Below are 26,162 nucleotides of genomic sequence, written 5' to 3'. Positions count from 1 at the left end.
GGTGGACTTCCATCTGTGGGGTCGCACAGAGTCGGCCACGACTAAAGCAACTTAGCAGCAGCAGCAGCTAGGGCAAGAAACCATACAGTAGGTATTTCTGTCTATGCACTATAGCACTATGCAGTGGAGAGAGAGCTTAATGAATACTTTTTTGAACTGAATTAAATATATTGAAATGGCTTCCTGTTTCACCATGTTCATAGATCAGGTAGGTCACTGAAGATTCCTACACATGTTCTAGATAATTTTGTCTGCCATCATTGTTGGGTACAAAAGTTCCCATGGCTCCTAAGCATCTCCTTTTTATATTTATGATTCAAGAACTATATGGCACAGGTTCTGCCAAAGTGTATTTATAAGAATATGAGAAAATATGGCCACAAGCATGCGAATGTGTGACTTTATGTTTCATGAGAGTGACATGTGATTTCTCGTGATTTGGGACATGCAGATGAATAGATGGCTGTCTATGAGCTAAATTTAGCAGTGAGCTGGCTCAGTTCCAGACTCTGGTATTTTGGGAGTATTATTTCATTGTTGTTGACACAGTGGAGAATTTGGTTCAGAGATCCAGCAGAAAGAGATAGTTCTTCCTTAGGAGCCCAGGGCAGGAAGAACAAACAGCTGTAAATAGCTTATCAATGAGTGCCTCCTACCTTGGATAAGTGTTTCCAGCCAGCAAAAAAAAAAAAAAAGCTCTACATAAATGGAAATAACTAACATCCATTGAGCCTGACAATTTACAAAACACTTTCACATTTATTGTTTTATTAGACACACCAACTACCATGCAAATAGATAAAGAGAAGAGACGGTGATCTCGCTTCTACAAATCAGGGGGAATGAAAACCCTTAGATACTGAAAGGTCAGTCCAGTGTCAACCAGGCACGTTGCAGAAGAGCACGGGTTTGGGACCAGGGTCTTCAGACCCCACATTTAGCTCTTTCTGCGATGCATGACATTGTTCCCAAAACAACGAAAATTTCAAAAAGTTTAGATGGCTTCATCTAAAGATGCTGCCTCTTCTGTCCCTAATCCCTTTTGCAGTAAGGAATTCCATGGGGACACTCATTCATATATTTGGCAGCAAAGTGAGAACAATGTATTTTTTTCCCTTGAACTTTAAAAGGTGATTTAATAAATAAATGAAAAATAAACTGAGAAGAGTACCTGAACCAGGTCTTCTGTTTCTAATAGAATCATAAATGCCAGAAAGTGCTGGGGGTGATTTATTATCCTGTTATTATAAGTGACTGGGAAGCTTTCAATGGAGTCCTTGCTAATTTCTAGCAGCTGCATTAAATCAGAAACTCTATTAGCTATTATAAAACCATCATCCCATTTTCCTGCAAATCAACTTGAACACCTGATAGGAATTTGGAGCTGTCTGTTACTCTGTGTGCTAACCTCATCCTTGGCCTCCAGGAAGGAAATAAACACCAATCAGAGGTGGCCTGGCATCGACCACATCAACTGTTAGGGATTAATCAATGACCATCTACCTTTTATAGGAGATATTTTTGATGGAAGACATACATAGCTTTCCTCATGAACATCACTTTACTGAGAGAATGGATACTGAGACATCATCAAATCCCACATTCTGAATTTGAGCCCCCCTGCCCCTGGCTTCTACCCAGCCTGACACCTAAAGCTAGCACTCATCCACCCCACTTAAGCGCAGAGCAGAAGAGCTGCTGCATATAAATCAGCTGGAAATTGTTGGCACCTCTTCCCTCATTCGCTGTGATGTTCACAGTAGGATTTATCTCCCGGGACTTACTCTCCCATGACCAGATCAGCAACACCTTATGTTGGGCAAGTTGTCAGTCTCACTGACTCTTACATTGGAGGAGATAGCTGGTCAGGGCTGGCTTAAGTGCAATCTGATGGGGAAACCAGGAGAGGACACTGCCTGGAAGTTAAGCCTACTGTGTTTGTGCAGATCCTGGAGTCAGGGAAGCAGAGCCAGAGGGAGAGAATCTCTTGTCTTCTACCGGTCACCAGGGAGAAGAGACTTTTCAGACAATGTTACAGGGCTTAGTAATGGACTGGATGTGGAAACTGTGGCTTCTTGCTCAAAAACCTGGGTGAACATCCAGGCTGGAGAAGTTGAGTAAATCAAGGGACTCATACATGTTTCATTGTTATGATGAGTTTATATCCTATATATATACCTTGTATGCTCCCACCTGGTTGTCTTTGTTCTTGCTGTTTTTTTCTGCCTGAAATTACTTTTCTCCAAAGCATCATGTGATTCATCTCCTCGCTTTAAGTTTTTGATCAAATGTATTTTCATCAGAGATTTCCATAAGCACACAATTTAAAATCAGATTTCCATCCCTTGTTATTCTCTTATCTGGCTTCAGTTTTCTTCAGAGTACTTATCATCTGCTATCACTATATTTTGTTCTTTTGTTTATTGTCTTGCACACTGCACTGGGCTTAATGTGGCGATGCCATTGTGTATCTCATCCACTTCTGTATTAACAATAAGTAAAACAGCACCTGCCTCCTACTGGGTGCCCGTTACTGTTGAGAGAATGAACAGATGAGTCGTAGAAGCAATGTTGAGAGAGAGAGACAGAGACACAGACAGTGAGGGAATGTAGGTTTAAGAAACCAACTAGTGAGTTATGTTCATGTAAGTATTCTCTGAAGCCATAGGCTCTGGAGGAAATATGGAGCCCATAAGAGGGCCTTGAAGACCTCCAACCTTCAAAGAAGATGAATTTGCAATGAAAAAAAAGGAGGAGTAGACTTAGAGGAAGGAAGGAAATCAAGGAAAATAGGATGTGCAGGAGGAGAAAGCGTTGAAAGATGCAGAACTGTCAAGAAGATGAACGTTTAAGGGTATCCGGTGGAAATGTTGTTCCTGAGGTTCCCCACAACCACAGGAGGAACTGTCTGATGGAGAGGTTAGTGTATGCAGAAATGCGGCTGGGAGATGAGAGGTGAGAAGAAGCAAGATTGGAAAACTTTTAGAGATACTTGTCTACAATGGGGCGACAGTGATAGAGAAAAAGCCAAAAAAGGCTGGAGTAATTTTTCTTTTTACTTTAACTTTTCATGTATCTAAAAGCCAGTCTAGAAGACAACCTTTAGGCGATGAGACTTAGTGTACAATAAATCTAGAGAGTGTTCATTAGGATTATTTGCCTGAGAAACCAAGAGGGATGGATCAAAAGCATGGGTGGAGCTACAGGGCAAAACACAAGGGGACAGTACTTTGTCACTGGTGGGCAGGAGAGCCCAGACGTGCCCAGAAAGTGAAGGTGAGAGGGGTCCCATCAGTGGTCCTCATCCTCTCTAAGGTAGAGGGTCCGGGTGCTGAGAGCAGAGGATATGAGTGGGACTCCAAGGATGGAGATGATCAGAGAGGGTGGAAAGACGCCATGGGGAGCGGTGGGATGAATCACAGAGAACGGGGATGGCAGTGTGGAGGCCCCTTGACTTCGGTGGGCATGAGTTGATGAGAAACCAGCCTTCCCTGTCGTGCCCTGAGCTGTGCTGCTCTTCTCAGCCAAGGCTCAGAGGAAGCTGGGTTCTTCCAAACTTCCAGGGATTTGGTGATGAGGTTGTGACCAAAAGAGTGATGAGTGAGGGAGTTTAAGGCATTGGGCCAAGTGGAACAACAGACCATGAAATCTAAGTTGGTTCAGGGGGAAGTGAAGAGACTAGAGGTCTTTCCTGAGAAAGAGAGGAGCTCGGGGTGAGGGCCCCAAAGTGGTCAAAAAGATGCTACTTGGACGACACCTGGCAGGAGAGGGGATCGTTTGATAAGAGTAGGGGTATTTGAGCTAGTGATTTGGGGGAGATGGACCAATTCTGTTTCTTGACAAGGCCCACCTGCTCAGAGCCAGGCTGAAATCACTCACAAAAGGCATCACGTCCCAGAGAATGGGGACAGCATTTGTCTTAAAGTCTAAGCCAGAACTGAGCCCAAGGTGGGGATGAAGAGGCCTCTTCCAGGAGTGGACAGTGGTTGCCAAGGTAGGCGCTGGCACAAATGGGCAAGCTGATTAAAAACAAACAAGCAGCAAACAGAAAACAGTCATCCTCTCTGGCACTGCCTGGGGCAGAGGGACAGCTGAGGGGCCAGTGCTGGCATGGGCCAGGTGAGGCTCTCCTTAGATCTGGGGCACTCAGATGTCCCGATCCTGGTTCGAGGTGGCGGCAGCCCTGGGGAGAGAAAGGCACTCTTTCCCATCAATAAAGTTACTACGTGCAAAGTGACTAACCTCTGGCCTGTGACATGAGTACTTGGCGCCTCGAGCAGAGCCAGTGGAGGTCATGGTGTCCACAAAGATTTCAGAGCTGAGTGACAACAAGGACAGGCCTGTTCCTCCTCCTGTTTTCCTTCATTGGCAAACAGAGCCTCTTGTCTGCTGGGCTGCCCATGGCCGCCGCAGCAATAGTTGAGAGAAGATGGAGAGAAAGAGAGGAAAAAGACACTAAGAGGAAAGTGTCACCATTTCCAAATGCCGTATCATCTGACAGTTTCTCTTTGTGTGGCAACAGCTGTTTACCGTGACAAATGATGGCTTTAATAAAAATGTACACACAGAGATGCACCAGAAAATGAATACTGGAGCTTTCTTCCCGACTCATCACGGGGGGCATTCCCCTGGTGATGAATAGGACCTGGGGAGTTGCATGTGGCCAGTACCTTTCAGATGCATGACCCTTGGTAGGTGGCTGGCCCACGTGTCAGGCAGGTTCCAGCTGCAAAGAGCAGAAGACACTGCAATTGGTTAGCTCAGAGGTGCTCAGTGTGGGATGTGAAACGGCCTGCCCACTCATGGAGAAGGATGGCAAAGCGGGTTGAATGCTCAGCAAGTCACACCGCAGAACTGGGGCTGCCAACAGGTTCTGTTTTACACACAAGAAGCTGCCCCCATTCTCAATCAAAGACACCAAAATTAGAAAACTGTCTCTGCCAGGACACTACTTCCTTGAGGAAGCTGCCTTGAGCAGAAATCCACATCGGGCCTGCCTGGGGACCAGCAACACGGGCCCGCTCCTTCTATGATGCTGGGCACCTGGGACAGCAAGTACTTGGGTCCTTGAGCCCCAGAAAAAGCAAGTGCTTCCATGATAATGTTCACAGAGAGGAAGAGGACCTATGGTGGCCACATGGTGGTTCTAGGAGAAGTGCGTGAGGTCACACACGTGGTGTGGGGCTGAGCTGGAGCTGGCAAGATTTGGTGGATTTAGGATCTTGCAAATCCAGATGTAGGGCTAGATGGTGAGTCCCCTATGGGTGTGCTTCAATTTTTTTGATTCATTTATTTATTTTTGATGGTGCTGGGTTTTCGTTCTGCATGCGGGCTTTCTCTAGTTATGTTCAGAGGGGATTACTCTCTCGTTGCAGTATGCATGCCTCTCACTGCAGTGGCTTCTCTTGTGGTGGAGCACTGGCTCTAGGACATGCAGGCTCTAGGACAAACCTGCAGGCTCCATGGCTCCCGGGCTCTACAGCACAGGCTCAGGAGTTGCGACTCGCGGGCTTAGTTGATCCACAGCATATGGAATCTTCCCAGACCAGGGATCAAACCCATGTCTCCTACATTAGCAGGTGGATTCTTATCTCCTGTATCACCAAGAAAGTCCTACGGGTGTGCTTTAGAGGCGGGAAGAGGGAGGGTAAAGTTGGGAGGATGGAGAGCATGCTTGGGGGTGGGGAGAGTGAGAGGCAGGGACGGGGAGAACCTGTCCTCAGCGGGGACTGCAGGGCACCCAGCCTCCCAGTGTCTTCACACTTCACCTGTCGCCTCCCCACGGTCGCACAAGGGGCCACAGATGGGCCATTCCACGTCGAAGGGAGAAGCAACAGGTGAAGACACATAGAAATATTCTATTCTGAGTATAAAGAGATGGAAGCGGCAACCACTTCCTGCTTCTGGAAGAAGCCTCTTCATTCCCACTTTGGGCTCAGTTCTGGCCTCTGATAGAGAGGAATAGTAAGATTATCCCGAGGAGGGGAAACGGCATAGGAAGAAGCATATTTGGGAGCCATGTGTGATGTTTGAAGTGAGGGTTTGTTTATAGGATACACATGGGAAAATGATTTCATTAGAAATAAAATGTTTAACATATGGGGAGGGGAGGGTTGGGTTCTTATTGTAAAGAGCTATGAGTGCCAAAAGGAAAGCAGTGAAGGCAAAATGGAAAAACAAAAAAGACATGAGAGGTATAAAAAACAAAAAATAAGTCTAAATATATCAATAATAACTTAAATGTGAATAGATTAAACAAACCAGTCAAAGGACAAAGATTGACTGAAAACATAAAAAAACAAGATCCAACTACATGCTGTCTGTGGGGGACACACTCTTAGAAGCAAATGTAATGGAAATAAAAACATGGAAAAGATACACAATGCCAACAGGAATAAAAAACAAGCTAGACAGGCTATACCACAAAACAGACTTTGAAAGAAAACAAATAGGCAAAAAAAATATTATGGATTGAGGGAGATTTTATAATGATAAAGGGCCAATCCATCAGGAAGATATAAAAATTATAAATACATATGCATCTAACAAGAGAGTCATAAACTACATGAAGCAAAAACTGACATAATTGATGAAAAATGAATAATTCAACAATAATAGTTGGAAACTTCATAACCCACTTTCAGTAATAGATACAAAACTAGGCAGAAGATCCACAAAGAAAGAAAAGACGTGTAAACTAGTGAGAACCAACAGGTGTCTATGGACCAGTCAGTTCAGTCATAGAGGAGCAGATTACTCTCAAATATAAACAGAACATACCCCAGGGTAGACCACATGCTAAACTATAAAGCAAGCCTCCACAACTTTTAAAGGATCAATATACAAAGTGTGGCATCCAACCATAACGAAATGAAAGGAACAATCAATAATATGAAGACACAACCAAGAAAATAAAGATACAGCTAACACACTGCTTAGAGATGAATATAGAGGTGTAAACCCGTTATTTAAAAAGGGTCTGTGTGCTCAGTCACTCAGTCGTGTCCGACTCTTTGTGACCCCATGGAATATAGCCCACCAGGCTCCTCTGTCCATGGAATTCTCCAGGCAAGAATACTGGAGTGAGTTGCCATGCCCTCCTCCAGGGGATCCTTCCAACTCGGGGATTGACCCCAGGTCTCCCGCATTGCAGGCAGATTCTTTACCAGCTGAGCCACCACGGATGCCCCAGTTAAGAAGAGGAAAAATGTCAAATCAAAAATCTTCACCTTCCACCTTAAGACAATGGAAAAGAACAGTAAACTAAACCGTAAGTAAGCAGAAAAAAAAAAAAATGTTCAAAGTCAGTGGAATAAAGAATTATAAATAACAGAAAATCAATACAACTAAAAGTTGGTTCTTTGAAAACATTGACAAAATTAACAAAACTTCAGGTAGACTAAACAAGGCAAAAGTAGAGAATATTCAAATTACTAAAATCAGAAATAAAAACAGGGTGTAACCAATGGCCTCACAGAAATAAGAATTGTAAGAGAACATTATTAACAATTGTATGCCAACACCTTAGATAACTAAGATGAAATAGACAGCTACCAGAGCATAACTGAACCCTGGGAGATGGTGTGGAGTATGTGCTTGTGGATCATTCCAACAAAGATTAGGAGCTGGTTTATTTCCATGGTCATTTTTGTCAATTACTGATTGAAAGTTGCCCTTGGCACTTTTGACCTGCTACCTGCACTGTGGGAATGACTTTCTGCCAGACTACAAAGGCCCTCAGGTGCAGAGAGGCTGAAACTAGAAACAGGAAACCATCTAGATCACATTGAAATGGTACGTTTGCAGGTGGGGCAGTAACAGTTTCTGCTACGAGTAGAGAGGAAAGGTGATGACATAGAATAACTAACACATGGATTTTCTTTACCATGAATTTGGACAGTATTTTGAGAACATAAAGCTTTTTGGTGTGAGCATTTCATGATACTGGTAAAATCCTGGTGATCTCCATGGTTGCTGTTTAGAGATTTCCTCTTGTCTTGATCATTTATTACAACTGACCAATACACTTAAATGGAAACACAAGCATATATGAAGCGCAGACTCACATCCCTGTCTTCTGCCTCGTCTCCCTGCACTTTAGAATTCATCAGCTACCAGTTCTAATCCTTGGCATCTCCAGATGACTTCTCTGTCTTCACTTTTCTCTTGTTGAAGTCAATTCAGACTCAAGGTTCCACAAACACCCTGCTCAGCTCTTCTAAAACCAGCTCCTGCTGTGACTGCCTCGCTCTCCTGCCTGGCAGCATCATTAGCCTTGACCGCCAAGGAAAGAATGATTCCTACTCTCTCTCTCCCCTTTTTTGATGACAGGCTTGCTTACTGTCTTGGAAGCCTGTCTCCTGTCTCACTCCTTCCCTCAACTTCTTCAGTTTCCAGTTTCTGACCCAAGCTCGCTGCATGTTGACCGAGCTGTGCGGTTGATGCTGCCCGGGTTTTGCTCTGGCTGCCCCATCTCCAGCGGTGGCTCTGGGGTCCTTTCCATCAGGAGAGCCCAGCGTCAGCTCAGACTGTGCGCGGGGTCTGATGGAGTTCCTGCCTTTCCCTTTCCTTGTGAAGGTGAGCAGACCTTGAAGACACTGTGTTTCTACCAAGGGGAAGCAGGAGAGTTGAGGCGTGTCATGAAAAGCTGTCAGGTACAGTGGGATGAAGTTTCGGTAGGCGTGCATACTGGGAGGTGGGTTTCTCAGGTGTGATGACTGCTCTCGCTTTGAGCGCATGGGGTTAGGGTCCTGGCCATGCTGAAACAGATAGACACACGTGACACCTGTCACCCAAACCGAGGACCTCTTCTAGCCCAACAATGCATTTTCATTCATTTATTTCTGTGCTTCCTCTTTTCACAAAAACTTTTAGGGAATATTTAGAACATTGTTTTGCGGATGAGGGTATAGTAATAATAGTTTTTTAAAAAGGAGACATTTTAGCCACTACTATATGGTTATTATTTATTGATTACTGTATTATCACATACCATATTCCATAATAAAATGTGGTAAAGATATGAAACCCGTGCACGTGAAATAGTTTCAGCATCTTTACAAATATCAGTGCATCACTTGGGACCCTGAGAGCAAGGAGGCTGCTGTCGAGTGTGGCTTTAAGAGCAAGTGATCTCTGAGATGCTGAGTCCTCTATTCTGGCATCTAGAGAGCCTGGCAGACATGTGTTCCCTCTCTCGGAGCATCAGAGCTGCTGCCCTGGACTCTCTCTGGGATCTCTCTGACTTAAGGGTCAGTGGACCATCAAGTATGCACAGAGCTCTCTGCTAAGGGCCCATGACTGTGTCAGCCCTGTTCCAGGTGTGAGGTGCTCTGCCAGGGATCCACACGCATTTTAAAAAATATTCACAATAGCCCTGTGAGACAAGTTTCAGTTCAGTTGCTTAGTCATGTCCGACTCTTTGCAACACCACAGACTGCAGCACGCCAGGCTTCCCTGTCCATCACCAACTCCGGAGCTTGCTCAAACTCATGTCCATCGAGTCAGTGATGCCATCCAACCATCTTATCCTCTGTCACCCCCTTCTCTTCCTGCCTTCAATCTTTCACAGCATCAGGGTCTTTTCAAATGAGTCAGTTCTTTGCATCAGGTGGCCAAAGTATTGGAGGTTCAGCTCCAGCATCAGTCCTTCCAATGAATATTCAGGACTGATTTCCTTTAGGATGGACTGGTTGGATCTCCTTGAAGTCCAAGGGACTCTCAAGAGTCTTCTCCAACACCACAGTTCAAAAGCATCAATTCTTTGGCGCTCAGCTTTATGGCAACCCACTCCAGTACTCTTGCCTGGAAATTCCCATGGACAGAGGAGCCTGGTAGGCTGCAGTCCATGGGGTGTCTGAGCGACTTCACTTTCACTTTTCACTTTCATGCACTGGAGAATGAAATGGCAACCCACTCCAGTGTTCTTGCCTGAAGAATCCCAGGGATGGCGGAGCCTGGTGGGCTGCCGTCTATGAGGTCGCACAGAGTCAGACACGACTGAAGCAACTTAGCAGCAGCAGCAGCAGCAGCTTTCTTTATGGTCCAACTGTCACATCCATACATGACTATTGGAAAAACGGTAGCTTTGACTAGATGGACCTTTGTAGGCAAAGTAATGTCTCTGTTATTTAATATGCTGTCTAAGTTGGTCATAGCTTCTCTTCCAAGGAGCAAACATCTTTTAATTTCATTACACTTCAGTAAACAGAGGTTGGGAAAAGCTGCCAAAGGGCTTGATGACAATAATGATTATGCCTGTCCAAGCTGGGGTCTCTGAGGTGACATTTGGGGCACAAGATGCTTATTAGGGAGTTTCCTTGGGATCGATAACTGTGGAGGTAGGAACAGGAGGGTCAGAGGTCAGGGTATGAGAGCCCTGTCAGCATCTTCTCTCATTGGGTGGAAATGACCCGGCCTTCACTCTGGACCTTGATCAGTCATTGGAGGCAGGCCACCCTGGGGAGGGATTCCCCAGGAAGAACTGGGAGGGACGCCACTCGGGAGTGATTTCCCTGCCTTGGGAATGAGGAGACTGCTGAAGCCATCATCTGACAGCCATGGACCAGCGAGCATCCCCTGAAGGTGAACAGGGGCAGCTCATCTCTGCATCCACCGCAGTGCTGGGTATTAAAATGCATTAAGTGCTTAACGAGGATTAATGAACTTAATGCTAATAGCAACCCTATCAGGTTAGATGGCCAGTCTTTCCAGGTGAGGAAAGCGAGGCTGGTGAGAATCAGGAACTCCCCCAGTCACAGGGTCCACATCTGAACTCTGGTTATCTCCCCTTTCTGGGGCTGCCAGCCATGCCTGAGCAGCATGAGAGACTGAAGGGCATAGGGATGGTCATGTCCTGAACCAAAAATTTAGGCAGGGAGAAAGAAGAATGTGATACAGAGCATGCTGCCATAAGGAAAGCAGGGGTTGGGAGCACCTTGGCCTGAGTGTGGATCCACCGGTCTGGCTGTGCAGCTCCCAGCAAACCACACAGCCTCGCCAAGCTCCATCTTCTTGCCACAATGGCCGGAGAACACCCTTCTTTCTGGCCTTCAGAGAAGGGGCCGTGGAGTCCGCCTAGCAGATGGTCATGTCGCATGATGTCCATGCTAACTGTGTTACTCACAGGGTCTTCTGGGGTGGCCCCAGGGGCCCCATGAGGACGGTGACATCATGGAAGAATGGGAGTTTGTCTGATCTTTGAAAGTACTGATGGGGATGAGGCAGGAGGAGAGAGGGGGACAGAGAGCGTGAGAAGAGCTAGAGGTGGGGAAGGGAAAGCCGTGCTCCTCACGGAGACCTTGTCATTCCACGTGCTGTCCCGTGCCATCACTCCCCCACCTCCAGACAGACAGGTGCTCTCATTACCCTCCACTTCCAGACCAGAGGCCTGGGCTCAGGCGCTGGGAGACACGGCTACCCTTGCTCAGCGTTGGGGCCGTGCAGTGGACCCCCAGTCTGAAGGATTCCGAGTCCGTGCTCCCACCATAATGTCACACCCGTGTCTGCTGTGCTCCTGTCCATAACATCTCTCTGTTGAAGGAGACGGGGAATCTGGGTGTTCCTGGTGATTCTCTTCTTGTTCAAGTTATATTTCCGTGTGTGTTTGGAGTCAGTGCCCCAAGGTCTGTGCAGAAAGGGGTCCTTTTGCCTGTGTTCCCAGTTTCTTCATCTTCATCGGCGGCGGGTGGGGGGTGGTTCCTGGACTGGACCTTTCCTCTTACCGCTGCCTTCTGGGCTCAGTGCAGGAAGATCTCTTCGCCAGCCTCCGAGTACCTCTCTCCCCTACAACTGCTGCCGGCAGGGTGGGCTCAGCCCCGAACCTGCCACGTACATTCACCGGCCTGAACCCACAGCCGGTGGGGAAATAACTCAGGTGCGGGTGTGTAGAGCCAGAGGGGTCAAGACACAGCTGGTGGCCCTGGAGTTAGTAGGAGGCAATGCTGAGGTGGAAAATAATAATAAATAATGATGAAACAGCAACAACAACCATGGCAACAGTTGGTGATAATAATGTTGTCATTACCATAGGAAGAAGAACTAATAGTTACTGATAACCTTGACCTTGGCATCCTCTCCTGCCTCCCATTTCTCTCCTGCTGGGTCAGAAATGGGATGAATGGACATAGGAAGGACACATCCTAACAGCAGGAGCTGCCTGTCGATACTGTAAAGCCGTCTGATGTAGTGATACTCATGTCCATGGAAAATGCCCAAACAACCCGGGGGCTACCAGCCAGCGGTCACACACAGGCCCCTAGCATTATCTACAAGTGAGCACAAACAATGTCTAAGACCCTTGCCTAGTCCAGAATTCTAGGACACAGTGACTGCCTCCCAAGGACCCTAAAGCTGCCATGTCATGCCTGTGAGGTCCTGAGTGTGGGTGGGTGATGCCCCGCCAAGGTCCTGTCCTTGGGGCTCAGGGCCGGATTAAGTGCCACCACTGCACATCCACATTCATGGATCTCCATGCGCTCTGCCAAGCAGGTGCGGTTCTGTCTGGCAGATAAAACAGTCTGTCTTTGTTTCTCATCCACATAGAGTAGACACACTGGTGAGGGGCGTGATGCTCTGAGGTCACAGGTGCTGAAGTGAAAAGGTAAGTTGGTGGAGCACCCCCAATTTAAAGATTAAATATAGCACAAAATAAGGCAGAGCCTCAAAATGGAATGCAGTTGCATGCTTTCTGGTGCATCCTAAGTCGTTCAGTCATGTCCAACTCTTTGAGACCCTGTGGACTGTAGCCCACCAGACTCTTCTGTCCACGGGATTCTCCAGGCAAGAATACTGGAGTGGGTTGCTGCGCCCTTCTCCAGGGGATTTCCCAACCCAGGGTTGAACCTGTCTCATGTCTTTGGTACTGGCAGGTGGGTTCTTTACCACCTGCACCACCTGGGAAGCCTGATTGCCTGTGGCTGGATCTAAATAGTAGCTCCCAAGTTGGCAGGACCTTGTCTGGAATGTGGGCTGTCTTTAAAGTCAGAACCATATAAGTGCAAGGGCCCAAGTGAGAGCCAGTGTGAAAAGTCATGTTAAAGACAGATTTGCACGTGAAAAGGGTATCTGTAAAGAAACAAATGACCACATCCTTCACTCGGTGCCCCCTCTATGACATATATAAGAATAATAGTTTTCCTGTAAACCACCATCTTCCATTCACTCACACCATGGTCCAGACTTGAAATCTTTTCCTCCAGCTCTGAGTAGAAATCACTGATTAGGCAAACTGCTGATGTACGAACAAAATGAGCCTGTTTACCATGCGGGTGCTTGCTAATTGCAAAGAGACGTGAGTTCCAGGCTCACTCCTTTGTCTGGGAAAAGCTGTCTTCACCATGACACTGGAAGGCGTGCAGGCAGGGGGAACCCAGGCTTGGATTGGGGATGATAATTGAGCTAGTTTCTGTGCTTAGCTTCCCTCTTCTTGGGTTTTCTTCCTGCAATGATTCATCAGGAAGCATCCTCGGGCATCTGCTGTGCGGCGCTGCAGCATCCATCCAGTTAAACACAGAAGCTGCTGTGAAGTCAGTCCTTCTGCGGAAAGTGTCACAGCCATACATTTAGCACATGTGTATTGAGCACCTACTTCTGCTAAGCTTTGTGCTTGATGCTGAGGTGGAGGCAGAATGATTCTCCATCACGTAGAAAAGAGAAAGTGCCCTGGACTGACCTGGGCCAAACGCACCACGATAAGAAGACAGGAGGGAGATACTGAGGATACTGAGGAGGGGCTGAGGAGTGGAGAGCACTTTTGCTGGGAAATTGGGGATTTACCCAGAGAAGGTGACATGCAAGCTAGGCGTCGAGGTGAGCTTGGGAGCTGGATGTGCGGAGGAGGGTGCTTTGGATAGAAAAGCAGCTCTGGCTGAAGCAGAGAGAGATGCGGATGGAAAGGCCCCTGTTTCCGCAGTGGACATGGATCTGTAGGCTGTTCCCTCTGGAATGGGATTCACAAATCATCTGGTTCAGTGACTTAGTTTCCAGGTGAGGACCTCAAAGGCAGGAGGGTGGAAGTCACTTTTGCAAAGTCTGAAGCTCTGTCCTGTCCAATCCCTTTGCACTAGCCCTCTGTGTGTACTTGTAACTGCTGTCCTTGGGGCATATCTGTGTGCTGGACTTCCGTATATTCCTGTTCCTGGTGCTGGCTATCTTCCCCTTGCCAAGTCTGCAAATAGCATCCTCATGGCTCTTCCTCTTTAAATGCATCCATCCGTCTACCAATCAACCAGTCTGTCTATCAAACACATATTTACAAACCAGCATGTCTGGCCCTTTATACACTGTTTCTTTCTCTTGCTCTTAGAACGACCCATCTCTTTATGTTGCTTGTCTTTAAAATGCACTTATTCTTGATTGATTTAAGTTATGAAGATCTCAGAATCTCTTCTTCAATAGTTTCATCATGCCTAGAAGCATAGGTATTTCAGAGCTGAAAAGACACCAGGCTATAGCTTGGCATTCTGTTTGTGTCTGTCTCAGTTTTTACATTTCCAAGAAACCTATATTTAGAACCCCCCTGCCCAGCACCATTAGTTTGCTCTCATTAAAATGAGGATGGTGAGGTTCATTTCTGACAGACCCTGCCTCTCGCAGAAGACAGTCACTTTAGCCCTATTTCAGCATCTGGGGAGTTTGTTTATTGAATTCTCCTGTTTCTCCCAGAGCCCCAGAGTCCTCAGCCTCAGTCTCTCTCAGCCCCACTGCCTTACAATGAGGTGGTCCAGTTTTGGACCTGGCCTCTCATCTCTGTGGACCCTCAGTGGCTTGGGTGGGTGTCAGAGTAAGCGACTCAGTCCAGGAGTTGTCAGAAAAACGGCCTGTGGAACAAAACGCACACTTTGCCAGGGGGTGGGGGAGGTTAGAAAACAGCCTATCTTGACACAGAGAGAGAGAAGTGTTGGAATTAATTCATAAACGTGTTGGGTGGAAATTAGCAGATGAAGATTTGCAAGGGGAGAAGAGACAGAGGGGGAGAGAAAAGGGAAGAGACAGACAGATGGAGAGGGGGAGGGATAGGGTGGGAAATAGAGCAGAAGACGCAGCTTTATTTCACAGTCTTGCTTCACCCTCCACCAACCGAGGTGGCCTGTGCTTTCCCAGGGGTCCTGCCTTGCCTGCGTTCCTGTTCCCCTTTCCATCCCTGCTGTCCTCGGCCCTGCTGCTGGCCTTGTTCTGGCTTCCTGCTTGCACAACAGTTGTGCTTTTCACACACGTGGGATTCCCAGCTTTGGATGGGGGGACTTTGGTGCAGAAAGCACCAGATTTCTGATGTTCCCATGCTAGAAGGAAATACATGAGCTTTTAGAGGGAGATCTCCATTCCTGACACTCTGATCTTATACAAATGTCACCCTCTCCAAGCCTCAGTTTTCCTATCTGTGAAATTAAGACTATTGGGCAGGCTGATGCAGTTATGTGTATAAATCATTTAATTTAGACTCGGGTATGCTGTGTGCATTCAGTTATTATTGTTATTGTTGCTATTATTATTGTATTATTTATTATTATTTTTCATAGCAGCAATAGAAGTAGCATGTTCCAAACTCTCTCCAAGCACTAGGTTTATGTTCAGTTTTAGGGGCAAGACAGACACCCGTTACCCTATTTCCATGCCTTAACTGATGACTGGAGACTTGCCACATGATAGTGCATCTGTGGGTGATGTTCCTTCCTGAAACATACTATAGGCAGTCACCCAATTCCATTTTGAAAGAAGACTTGAGGTTACTAGGTGGGAGATTAGACAGGGCTGGGTTCATTTTTACCTTCTATAACAAAGCTTTACCCTAAGTATCTCTTCTTCCCACATCCCTTTCTATCTCCCCAGATAGAGGTATTAGAGGTTGGGGAACATTAGTGGTGAGGACTTATCCAGAGACAAGTCCTGGATACCAGTGTGGTTGTGGTGATTCTGCTGTGAGGCCAGCAGAATTTTAGAGACTGTTCAGGCCAACATACCTCAAACTTTTTCAGCAAAAACCCACCATAAAAAGGACATTTTAAAATGTGACCAGAACAACACAAGTGCCAGTGAGAGCTTGAGAACGTGCACAAATAAAGGAATCCAAGCTGGACGCTGTGATGTAATAACATTTTATGAGAAACTCACTCCACACCACGTGATCATGCCCATCACAAGTATGCTTCCCATTGCTGAGGTCATGCTGTAATTAGAATACTACTGTCTGGAGCCTGTTCACCGTGCATGTTAACCAAGGGGCCCAGCCCCCTGCTTTCCCACCATGAGGAACTTTCTCCAGGATAAACAGCTAACAGCGTGGTCCAGCATCAGTGGTATGTGGGCACAGCACATCTGGACTGACATACATTCAACTAGTCCAATTCTTCTTCTCCATCTCAAGCTAAATTGCTACCAATAAAATACCATCCAATGTCCAAATGAAGACAAATGTCTTCAATTATCTAATACTTGGAATGTGCATCTTGAATAGCTCTAATGTCTGGGAAACTGGAGGCTATGAAATGGAGATACATAACTGGTTTTTATTATTAATTGAATAAATATTTTATTGAAAATGTGCTATTTGCCAGGAACTGTTATGGCTGCTATTGGGACAGCAGTGAACCGTGATGGGGACAGGAAAAGATTTAGCATTTTGTACTTTGGGTTCCTAGAAATGACTGGGAACAACCTTTCTTCTCCATGTGTTGGCTTCTTAATCTAATCACAATGATACCTTTCTCACAAAGATGTTAAAAGGAGGACATGAGGTGGTACCTGTGAGGCATGTACCCTAGCGTCTGGCACACAGCAGGACGATGGTGGAGGTGATGATGGTTATGATGGTGATGGTGGCGGTGATGGTGATGACGATCACAATGGTGATGCTGCTGCTGTTGATGATGGCCACTGTAATTGTTTTTTAAACGTTGGAATATTGGTTGGTTGGTCTGTCCCTGAGCAAGTCCACAGATGGAACATCTGACCTGAAGCAATTCATCTGACATATACTCATTAATCATCAGCCACCCACAAAATACTGTGATTAGCACACACAGGTCTCTGACAGGTCTAGGGATTCTTGTCTTCAGATACCATATGTCAGTACCAGGGGCTATCAGGCTATAGATGAAATAAAGTAAAACCCAATGCCGGCCTCCCTCATGTCCATGCAGTTAGAGCCTCCCTTTGCCTTTCTCCTTCTCATATGTCACACCTCCCACCTGCTGTCTCCATCATCCCTCAGCTCACCACCCGACTTCTGCTGCCCCCGTGGGGAAACCACTTCTGCTGAAGCCACCATTGTCCCCACCATACAGACCGGATGCATGGCGGGCCATCCTTCAGTGGCCTGAATTCTCCACATCACACTGTTAACCACTCTCTTCTTTGTAGTCCAGGAGGTCACTGATCCCTGATTTCCCATCTGTTTTTCTGGCCAGTGTGCACACTCCCTCAGGAGATCTCCCTCCACCCCTTCAGGGCCTGTGTAGCCCAGACCTAACACTTCATTCACCTCCCTGTGATGCTCCTGCTAAACAATTGCCTCAGGACCCAGGGCTCGAGCTCCACATAGACAAAGATGATTTTAAAATCCATAGCTCAAAACATTATGAACTTCTTAGGCTCAAAGGGCTTCCCAGGTGGCACTAGTGGTGAAGAATCCAATCCGCCTGCCAATGCAGGAGACGTAAGAGAGGTGGGTTGGATCCCTGGGTTGGGAAGATGCCCTGGAGAAGGGCATGGCAACCCACTCCAGTATTCTTGCCTGGAGAGCCTCATGGACAAAAGATGCCTGGCAGCTAGAGTCCATAGAGTCACGAAAAGTTGGACACAACTGAAGCAACTTAGCACCCATGCACACAGGCTCAAAACCTCAATATCTAAATGCCAACAGAAAGTTCTCCTTGGATGTTTCACTGGCACCTTATCTTCAGCATTTACCATTTATCCTCCTTCACTCAGGATCCACTACCCTTCCCATTTCACTGTGATTGGTCATATCATCCACTCAGTTGCCGACATTAGAAATCCAGTGGCAGACTAAATCCCTCTCAGTCTTTCAGAGTGCACTTAAAAGTCACTTCCTTTGAATAGTTTTCCAAGAACCCTCATCTAATTTAGATAGTCTGACTCTTAGATGTGTAACATCCCTGCGTATTTTTACTTTAAATCTTACCATACTGTGTTACAATATCTGATTCACTTGCCTACTAGATTATAAACTCCTGTGGGCAGGTGCTATATCCTGTGCTCTGTATGCCCTGACCCAGCAAACTTTTTCAATAAGTAGGGTCTTCCCTGGTGACTCAGATGGTAAAGAATCTGCCTGCAATACAGAAGACCCAGGTTCAATCCCTGGGTGGGGAAGATCCCTGGAGGAGGAAATAGCAACCCACTCCAGTATTCTTGCCATGGACAGAGGAACCTGGTGGGCTACGTTCCATGGGGTTGCCAGAGTTGGACATGACTGGGCAATTAACACAACTGGTCAGACAAAAAAAAAAATAATGAATTTGTCAACAAAATAAATGAACAACATTTTTTCAAAGCTTGGCTAATGAGATAAGATTGCAAGGATTCCACATATACTATAAGAGGCAAGTTCTAGATGCTCTCTAAGACCTTGGTGGCTCAGATTCATTTTAGCAGGAAGGGGGAGAGGGAGCAGGTGAAGGATTGGAGCACGGGAACCCAGTGCTGAGCCTTCTGCTGGGGTCTCATGCAGAGCTTGTTCAGTTCTTCAAAGGAAGAAAAAGTACAGTGTTGCCTGGCTAACCAGTGAGAAAGCTGGGGCTCAGAGACCCATCGCCCATGATCCTGGGTGGCAGGTTCAGATTCTCTTCCATACTCTGGTTCTCAGGTGGAATGATCCAATTTCTACCTGTCACCTTGGAAGCTATAATGAGACTCAGGTTGGTTGGGGAGCGGTTGGTGAGACTGTAATAACTCCTGTTGAGCATTTTAAAAACTTTTTATGGCTTGTAGGTCTCAATATTATGGCTTATGTGATTTGATTTATAGAACTCTATGCGGTGTGACTATAAACTAATGAGGCTGACTTTATTGTATGGCTCGTGGAAATTAGCCTCTTGGCAGGAGGCTCCAGCCTTTCTAGAAGGAGACGTTCAGTGTGGTTGATGCCTTGTGATGTCCCACCATTGAGGAGTCTGGGGGCCAGGGAGGGGATGAGAACGGGAAGAAGCGCCCCGGTGGGGATGGAGGTGGATCCTCGGCTGTCGGCTTTACTGACATTCTACAGACCATGGGAAGTGGACGTCAGTTCTCTCGTGCAACAAATATTTGCTGGTGTTTATGCCATGCCAGGCTCCAGTCCACTGCAGAGGAATCAGGGATGAACAGAAGAAACACCTGCTCTCGGGGACCCTGTGATCCTGATGAGAGAGTTAGTTACATGGACCCGTGTGTGTCAGATACTTTGAAGGAAGAATGTAGGACCAGGAGGCCAGTATTATAGCAACTGGATTGTAATCCATCAGTAGATCACTCCTTTGGTCTTGGGGAATACATCCTCTATATCTTTTCACAAAGTGAATCTTGTGTGCTTCACGGTTTGTTTCTATTGCTGTTTCATTCATTTTGGTCAGTTTCAGTCATTTTGGCATCAAGAGAAGAGTTTTATGGTCATTGATGGCAGTCAGTGTGCCAGGTACAGCAAGCGGGGTGAGCTGTCCTCATTCTCAGGGCAGCCCTGCCAAGAAGCTCCTGTTAACCCTGTTTACAGATGAGAACACACAGACTTAGAGAGGATGAGCAGTGGGCCCCCAATCACAGTTAGAGGAGGCCAAGCTGGGATGTGCAACATGGAGGTTAATTCCTGTCTACTGCTGGTTCTTCTCACTGGCCCAAGCACATGGGACCTGAGAGACGTTGTGATGTGGTTGATGATGGAAGGAGGGGGAAGAGCAAGACTCCACTGACCTGAAGTCTGGCCTCGGGTCAGCAGTGGACCAGGAAAACCACTGAAATCTCTTTGCCTCTAAAGTCCTCATCACAAGCAAAAATATGGTAACTATGTAGGGACAGGGGTCAACCAGACTTACTATGGTGATCATTGTGCAACAAATCCAAATATCAAATCATTATGTTGTACACCTTAAACTTCTATAGCTTTATAGGTCAGTTATACCTCAATTAAAAAGCACATACATTTGCCTCAGTTATCAAGGGAGCAAAAAGACAAAGGGAAATCAAATTCTTCGTTCCCATCTAACACTGGCTATGTAGGCAGTTATTATAAGGAATTGCTTTGAGTTTTATTTTGAACAGAACTTGTGTCTCATCCAAAGCATTACATTCTGGTATGTTTCCATTTCTTGGAAATTTCCTTGAACCTAAAAAACAGAAGGCTTTTGGTTCAGTTCGTTTTTGGTTCTGACCTCTCTGTTTACTAGTGAATATCTCTAGTTTACGATACCTGCATGTCCTGAGGGTCCGAGACAGGCAATGTCCTCTGGCTCAGCCGCCACGCCTCCTCAATCGTCCTGCCCCACTGGGTCCTCCTGATTTAGGTCGGTTTCTGGAATATAAATACGCATCATGCTCTAGCTTCTTACTTTCTTTCTTCCTAAGGCACACACAGAGCAGCTGGGTACAATCTTCTCTCAGATAAACACAAGCTGTAAGTTTTCCTTATTTATGAATAACACACAGTTTGAAATTGCTTTTACAACTGGATACAAATTTCATTAGATAAATTCAGATATTTCTGCTGGATGCAGAGATCCCCATAGCTATCCTCAGCTAGGCAGCCTCTCCATGGTACAAGGAAATCATAGTAATAACCACTTTGATCCTTAGGTGACTTCTAGTTCTAAAATCGGCTCTTTAAAATTAGAGAGAGACCTGTTCAGTTTCCCACATCACACACACGGAACCTCTGAACAACTTGGAGATTTGTCTGTCCTGCTCTGTACAGCATATCTGCCCCCAGAGTCACTTCAGAGGAAAAAAAAAAAATGATGACGGGGGAATTAGGTCTCTTTCTATAGATAACGAGGATGAATATTGATGGGTGAATACTGATGGCAAGGCAGGGCGCTGACTGCTTTATATTCAGTATTTCATTTAACACTCACAAATACCGTACATAATCATTACTATCATTGCCTGTATTTACAGGTAGGGAAACTCAGGGCGATCGAAGTTAAGGGTATTATGTAAAATCACCCAGAAGTAGATTTTAGAGGTTGGATTCAGGTGGACTCTCATGTCTATGTTCTGACCTACCACCCAGTAAAACAAAGGTTTTGATTGACCTACATCACAGCTGATAAGTTCCAGAAGAAACAAGACTTAAACCTGCCCCTGACTCCCCGCTGGCTTCATTAAGGGTAAGTGAGCAGCATTTTCTTAAAACCATACTGATATAATTCACAGTCGCACCCCCTAACTATCTTGGAATCTAGTCAAAAGCTGAGACGTGAGCAAGCAGAGGAAATACATTGAGACAATGTGAAAACAGTGGAATCACCAAACTTTAGAACAGCGTAGGTTCTGAAGTTTAAACTGATGGGCTTTATTTCTAATTTACAAACAAAGGCAGAGGGGCCTCTAGATTTGGGTTGAGGGTTCCAAGGATCACATACTCCCCCTACCCTACCCACACATAGCAGATGGAGAGAGACTTTTATTACCCTCTCCCCTGTAACAGGGAGCCTAACTGGGACACCAGTGTCCTCAGGCTCTGATGTGACTTTAGCCTCTTTCCTCCTGCTGCCAGCCCACGGCTCCATCCGGCTGCCTCACACGTTTCACTCCCTCTTTCAATCTCTGCTTCCCTAAACCTATTTCTTCTGGATTCATCCCCATCACCAGATATTGTGCCACTTCAAACTCAACCCCCACCTTTTTATTTTCTCAGTCTCAACATCTAGACTCTCAGGAAGCCTTGGCCACAGTGCTCCCACAGTAGGCGCCTCATCTTTCCCTATTTCTCCATCACCGTGGTCACCATGGTCACCAACATCATCTCTTCCCTCTTCTACTCCTGACTCCACTCCGTGTCCTTGAAACCCCTTCTCTTCATGACAAAGTGATATCTTAAAGTTCATCAGATCATGTCACCTCCCTACTTTAAGTTCTCTGAAGCTGTTAAACTGCCCTGAGTCCAACTTGCATTTTCTATTACAAATCACCCTAAATATCTAGATGTCTGTAAGACCTGAATCAAAGCTTAGGTTGGCCCTTGGGGCAATTAAATCCTCTCATCTGTATTTTTTTACATGCCCCAAGTTGTCATCACAGGAAAGTGGGAATTTTGCTATATAATCATAATTTATTATTACTAAGTGCTTCCATGGTGCCAAGTCCTTTGGCAATTGTCTCATTAATTGTCACCCTGTATTAATCATGTTTTGAGTTTTTTTTTTTGTTAATTCTGCATTTTATGATGCTTTGACATCTTGGAGGCTTTCTAATTCTGGACTCTCCAGGGCTAGCTATTTCTAGAGATAGCAAATGACTAGCCTTCAACCTGCCATTCATATGCAAACCAACCCATTAAGAGCTCACAACCCTAACCACCTTCTCTACCCAATTGTCATCAAGCCAGTGCTTCCCCTGCCCTGAGTCACCCCAGGGCGAGGTACTGGACAACTAGAGGATACAGGGAGAGTCTGAGGCTGTCACAATTATTCAAACAATCCAACCCTATATTCGATCAAGCTCGCCTACCCTGCCTTGTCCATTCCTTCAGCTGGAAACCGCCATAAAGCCTCTGGACCTGACCTTCTCCTGGTTCGTTCTGCTTCCTGGTGCTTTCCCAAGCGACCCTGCCTGGCATGGCATGCCTCCTCCTCTGGGGAACACCAAAGGATAAACTCCCTTCTTTCAAGGCAGTGTTTTCCATGTCTGCCATCTTAACCGACCTATCAACCTAATCTTGGGGATGATTCACAATACCCCCAAATCCTATGAAATAGGGGAGACAGGCGTTATTAGATACCAGTCACACAGCAGAAGGGTCGAGTCAGTGTCTGAATGGACGTCTCTGCCTGGGATATGTGTAGTTCCCTTTTTACAGGGGGTGGAGGATGGGCAGTATTTATTTACATTGTATATTTATCATAGTACAGTATGTAGTTGTTTAGTCGCTAAGTCGTATCCAACTCTTTGTGACCCCATGGACTGTAGCCCGATATGCTCCTCTGTCCACGGGATTCTCCAGGCAAAATACTGGAGTGGGTAACCATTCCCTTTTCCAGGGGACGACCCAGGGATCGAACCCATGTCTCCTGCATTGGCAGGTGGATTCTTTACCACCGACCCACCAGGGAAGCCCACAGTATATTGTAGTATAGTATCTGTGTCCAGTCCTTTATAACTGAGAGCAGGTAGCATGCTTTCGTGCCCTTCAGCAATGAACACGATCCATGGCAAGAGTTTACAGCTTATTTCTGAATTACATTTCATTGGAACAGTTGTTCAGAGCCCAGGCTAATATTGCAAAAGGATTTGAGTACCAATACAGTAAAGCAAAATGCACCTAGCAACAATTCAATTATGATTATGATACAAGGGCAAGAGTCACACAATAAGGTGTGGCTTTTGCCAGGGGAGCAGAAAGAAATCCTCTCAACAGGCCCAAGGAAAGCCTTCAGTTCTTGACCAGAAGAAATGCGTTGGCACTCCAAACTGACAGACTGGGTTCTAAGGATGCCCTAACCACCAGTTCCTCTCCTGATGCATGATGGCGCCACTTCATGCTGTGATCATAAAGTAACAGACGGATTTTGTAAAAGTCAGTCAATACTTTTTAGGATCTCTGTGTGTTTTTCCCAGCTCTTGCATGCTTACAATGAGATCCTTGGGTAGTAATGTGGAGTAGGATGGAGACGATTTTGCACGTGATGCGCTAGGGAGACATTCAGATTTGCCTTTTGGAGAGAGAGAGAGAGAGAGCAAGTCTAGGGCCAGGAGTATTTCCAAGGTGGGTCACCGGGAGCAGAAAACGCTCCACCATCTCGCCAGAGCCCAGGAAAGCTCTGTCTGGGATGGGACTGTAGCTCGGCCACGTGGAGTGGGGACGGCAGAGCTGCGGACGCCTCGCACCGCGCGCATTGAGTCGGCATTCTGGCGCGGGAAACCTAGCTGAGCTCTTCAGGGCGGGGTTTGGCAACTTCTGCCTTGGCATCCGGCATCCGGGGAGGGAAGGTGCGAGTCAGTTTCCAATTTGCTGCGGTCCCCGAGTTCCCTCTCCCGCCCTTCCCTCCCGCCAGCACGTAGGGAAGCCGCCGAAAGGGGCGCAGCGTTCCCGGGCAGCCGCGGTGTCGCGGGAGAGAGGAGCCAGGGAGGTGGCAGCCCGGCCCGCGCGGCTCCTGGCGCGAGTGGGCGGCGCGGCGGCGGTTAAGGTGGGAGCCCGCGTCCCACGCCCCGAGCCCGCCGGGATGCGCGCGGTCAGCCCGCTTGCTCGGCGCGGGCACCGCGGAGAGCTGCGGTCAGTGATGGAGCTGCTGCCATGACAACCCTGGCGGTCGGGGCCCGCGCGCGTCGGGTCTGCTCCCGGGAGGCCGGCTGCGCGGAGGCCCGGAGCTGCCGTTGAGCGTGGCGTCCGCGCGTCCCCGCGCCGCGTCCCCGGAGAGGCGGGCGCGCAGTCCGCCCGCTCCCCGTGCGCCCCGAGCCTGCGCCGCTGGCGCTCCGCGGGCCCGGCCGGCCACCAGTCGCCGCCCGGGCTGCGGCGAGGACGCCAGGCACCCACCGCTCCGGAGGATCGTCGTACTTGGCCGCGGCTGCGGGTCCCGGCGGTGGAACTTTTTACCGCCTTGGCGTTCCAGATCGGAGACTCGGGCTGGTTTCTAAATACAACTGTACATATGTGTGATCTAATAAAACATTCTCTCCTCTCCTTGAAGCGGCAGCTTTTTATGACATCTCCTTTATGTCAGAGACACTTGCCTGGCTTCTTTGGGTTATAAACTTTTGATGCCAGACCTCGGCAGGACGTGCCCAACTGAATGTTAAAGTAGCATCTCGAAGAGAGGCAGAGAAAGAGCAACCGTGACCTTCATCCCCGCACCTTCCTCCTTCCTCTCCCTTCCCGGCCGCCTCCCTCCTCCCCAGGGGAGCGTCAAGAAAGCGCTTTTTTGGATGCAGGAGGGGGCATCTGGTTGTGCCAGGCTGGAAAGCTGAGGCAGGATCTGAGGAAGAATCAGTAGACTCCGGAGAGCCTGGACTCCGCTTCTCCTTACCCCCGTCTTCGCTTCTGGCTGGTTCCAGCCCCTGCCTCCCTCCCCGCGCGGCTGCCCGAGACCCGCCGGCGTGCAGGGCTGGGGACGAGGACCGAGCCGCCGCCGGAGTTCTGGGAAGTTGTGGCCGTCGAGGATGGGGGTCTGTGGGTCCCTGTTCCTGCCCTGGAAGTGCCTCGTGGTCGTGTCTCTCAGGCTGCTGTTCCTTGTACCCACAGGAGTGCCCGTGCGCAGCGGAGATGCCACCTTCCCCAAGGCGATGGACAACGTGACGGTCCGGCAGGGGGAGAGCGCCACCCTCAGGTAGGGAGCTGTACTTCGGCGGGGGACTGAGCCCCTTGAATGGGATTCGGTGGGAACGGGCGAGCAAGAGAGGACCGGAGACCTGCGTGGGGGACGAGCGTGGGAGACGAACGTGGGAAAGGGCTTTTGCAGGCCCAAGAGGTGCCCACTTGGCGTTCTGTGGCAGCTGGGACCTGTTCTCCTGGACAGCTTGGTCATTCGCTGTGGCTTCTCTGGCCCCGGGTTTTCGGAGCGAGTCCTGAGGTCCAGGCTTGGGACTGCATGTGTCCATGAGGCTGTGGCTAGACTTGGCACTGCGATGCAAGCCCTGGCATTGATATACTGGGGGCTGAGCCTGGGAGCACTGGTACCCTGGGGTCTGTCTCACGGGCGGGAAGATATGTGATGAGGCACGGTGGTCCAGAGACGGCTGGTTGGCTTCTACCAGCGGGATACCTGAAATTTCCGGCTCTGGAATTGCCAGCTGCTGGGCCCGGACCCTTTATGAGTCTGCAGCCATCCATGCCAACCCCGTGTGCTGCTCCTGAGGCCCCGATTGTAAATTACGAGGGCAGTTTTATCTTTGCAGGCTCGGCCCAGGGAGAGGTAACATGTTTCTTTTATGCAACGACAACACTCCTGTGTGAAAAGCACAATAGGAAAGCTTTTTGTTTTACCTTAATGAGTTACAGAGAAGCACTTACAGGCTCC

General features: G+C 47.7%; 1 protein-coding gene and 1 long non-coding RNA gene across 11 annotated transcripts in view; one reads left to right on the top strand and one right to left on the bottom strand.

The window, feature by feature from the left end:
- The window catches only part of OPCML (opioid binding protein/cell adhesion molecule like), a 566,878-nt gene that overhangs the window by 25,469 nt on the left and 515,247 nt on the right, over nucleotides 1-26,162 (top strand). For 5 of the 10 annotated variants that reach the window (XR_014067914.1, XR_014067913.1, XM_081537935.1 and 2 more), the window contains exon 1: nucleotides 24,616-25,472. Coding sequence is in view for 8 of the 10 variants with exons in the window: in XM_081537935.1 (XP_081394061.1) it covers nucleotides 25,306-25,472 (167 nt within the window). In the remaining 2 variants the exon portion in view is untranslated. Of the gene's footprint in view, nucleotides 1-23,545; nucleotides 24,139-24,424; nucleotides 25,473-26,162 lie in introns of those variants that run through there. The other 5 variants (XM_081537941.1, XM_081537937.1, XM_081537940.1 and 2 more) reach the window with 4 other exon arrangements.
- Nucleotides 19,002-24,832, bottom strand: LOC145524879 (uncharacterized). Its single transcript, XR_014067916.1, has 3 exons — nucleotides 24,683-24,832; nucleotides 20,402-20,503; nucleotides 19,002-19,698 (listed from the first exon to the last, which is right to left on the bottom strand). It is a non-coding gene; the product is annotated as an uncharacterized LOC145524879 (long non-coding RNA).

Source organism: Giraffa tippelskirchi, chromosome 10 (genome assembly GCF_054371585.1).
Source record: "Giraffa tippelskirchi isolate mGirTip1 chromosome 10, T2T-mGirTip1v1.2.pri, whole genome shotgun sequence".
Lineage (NCBI taxonomy): Eukaryota > Metazoa > Chordata > Mammalia > Artiodactyla > Giraffidae > Giraffa > Giraffa tippelskirchi.
This window is presented reverse-complemented; position numbering and strand designations above follow the sequence as displayed.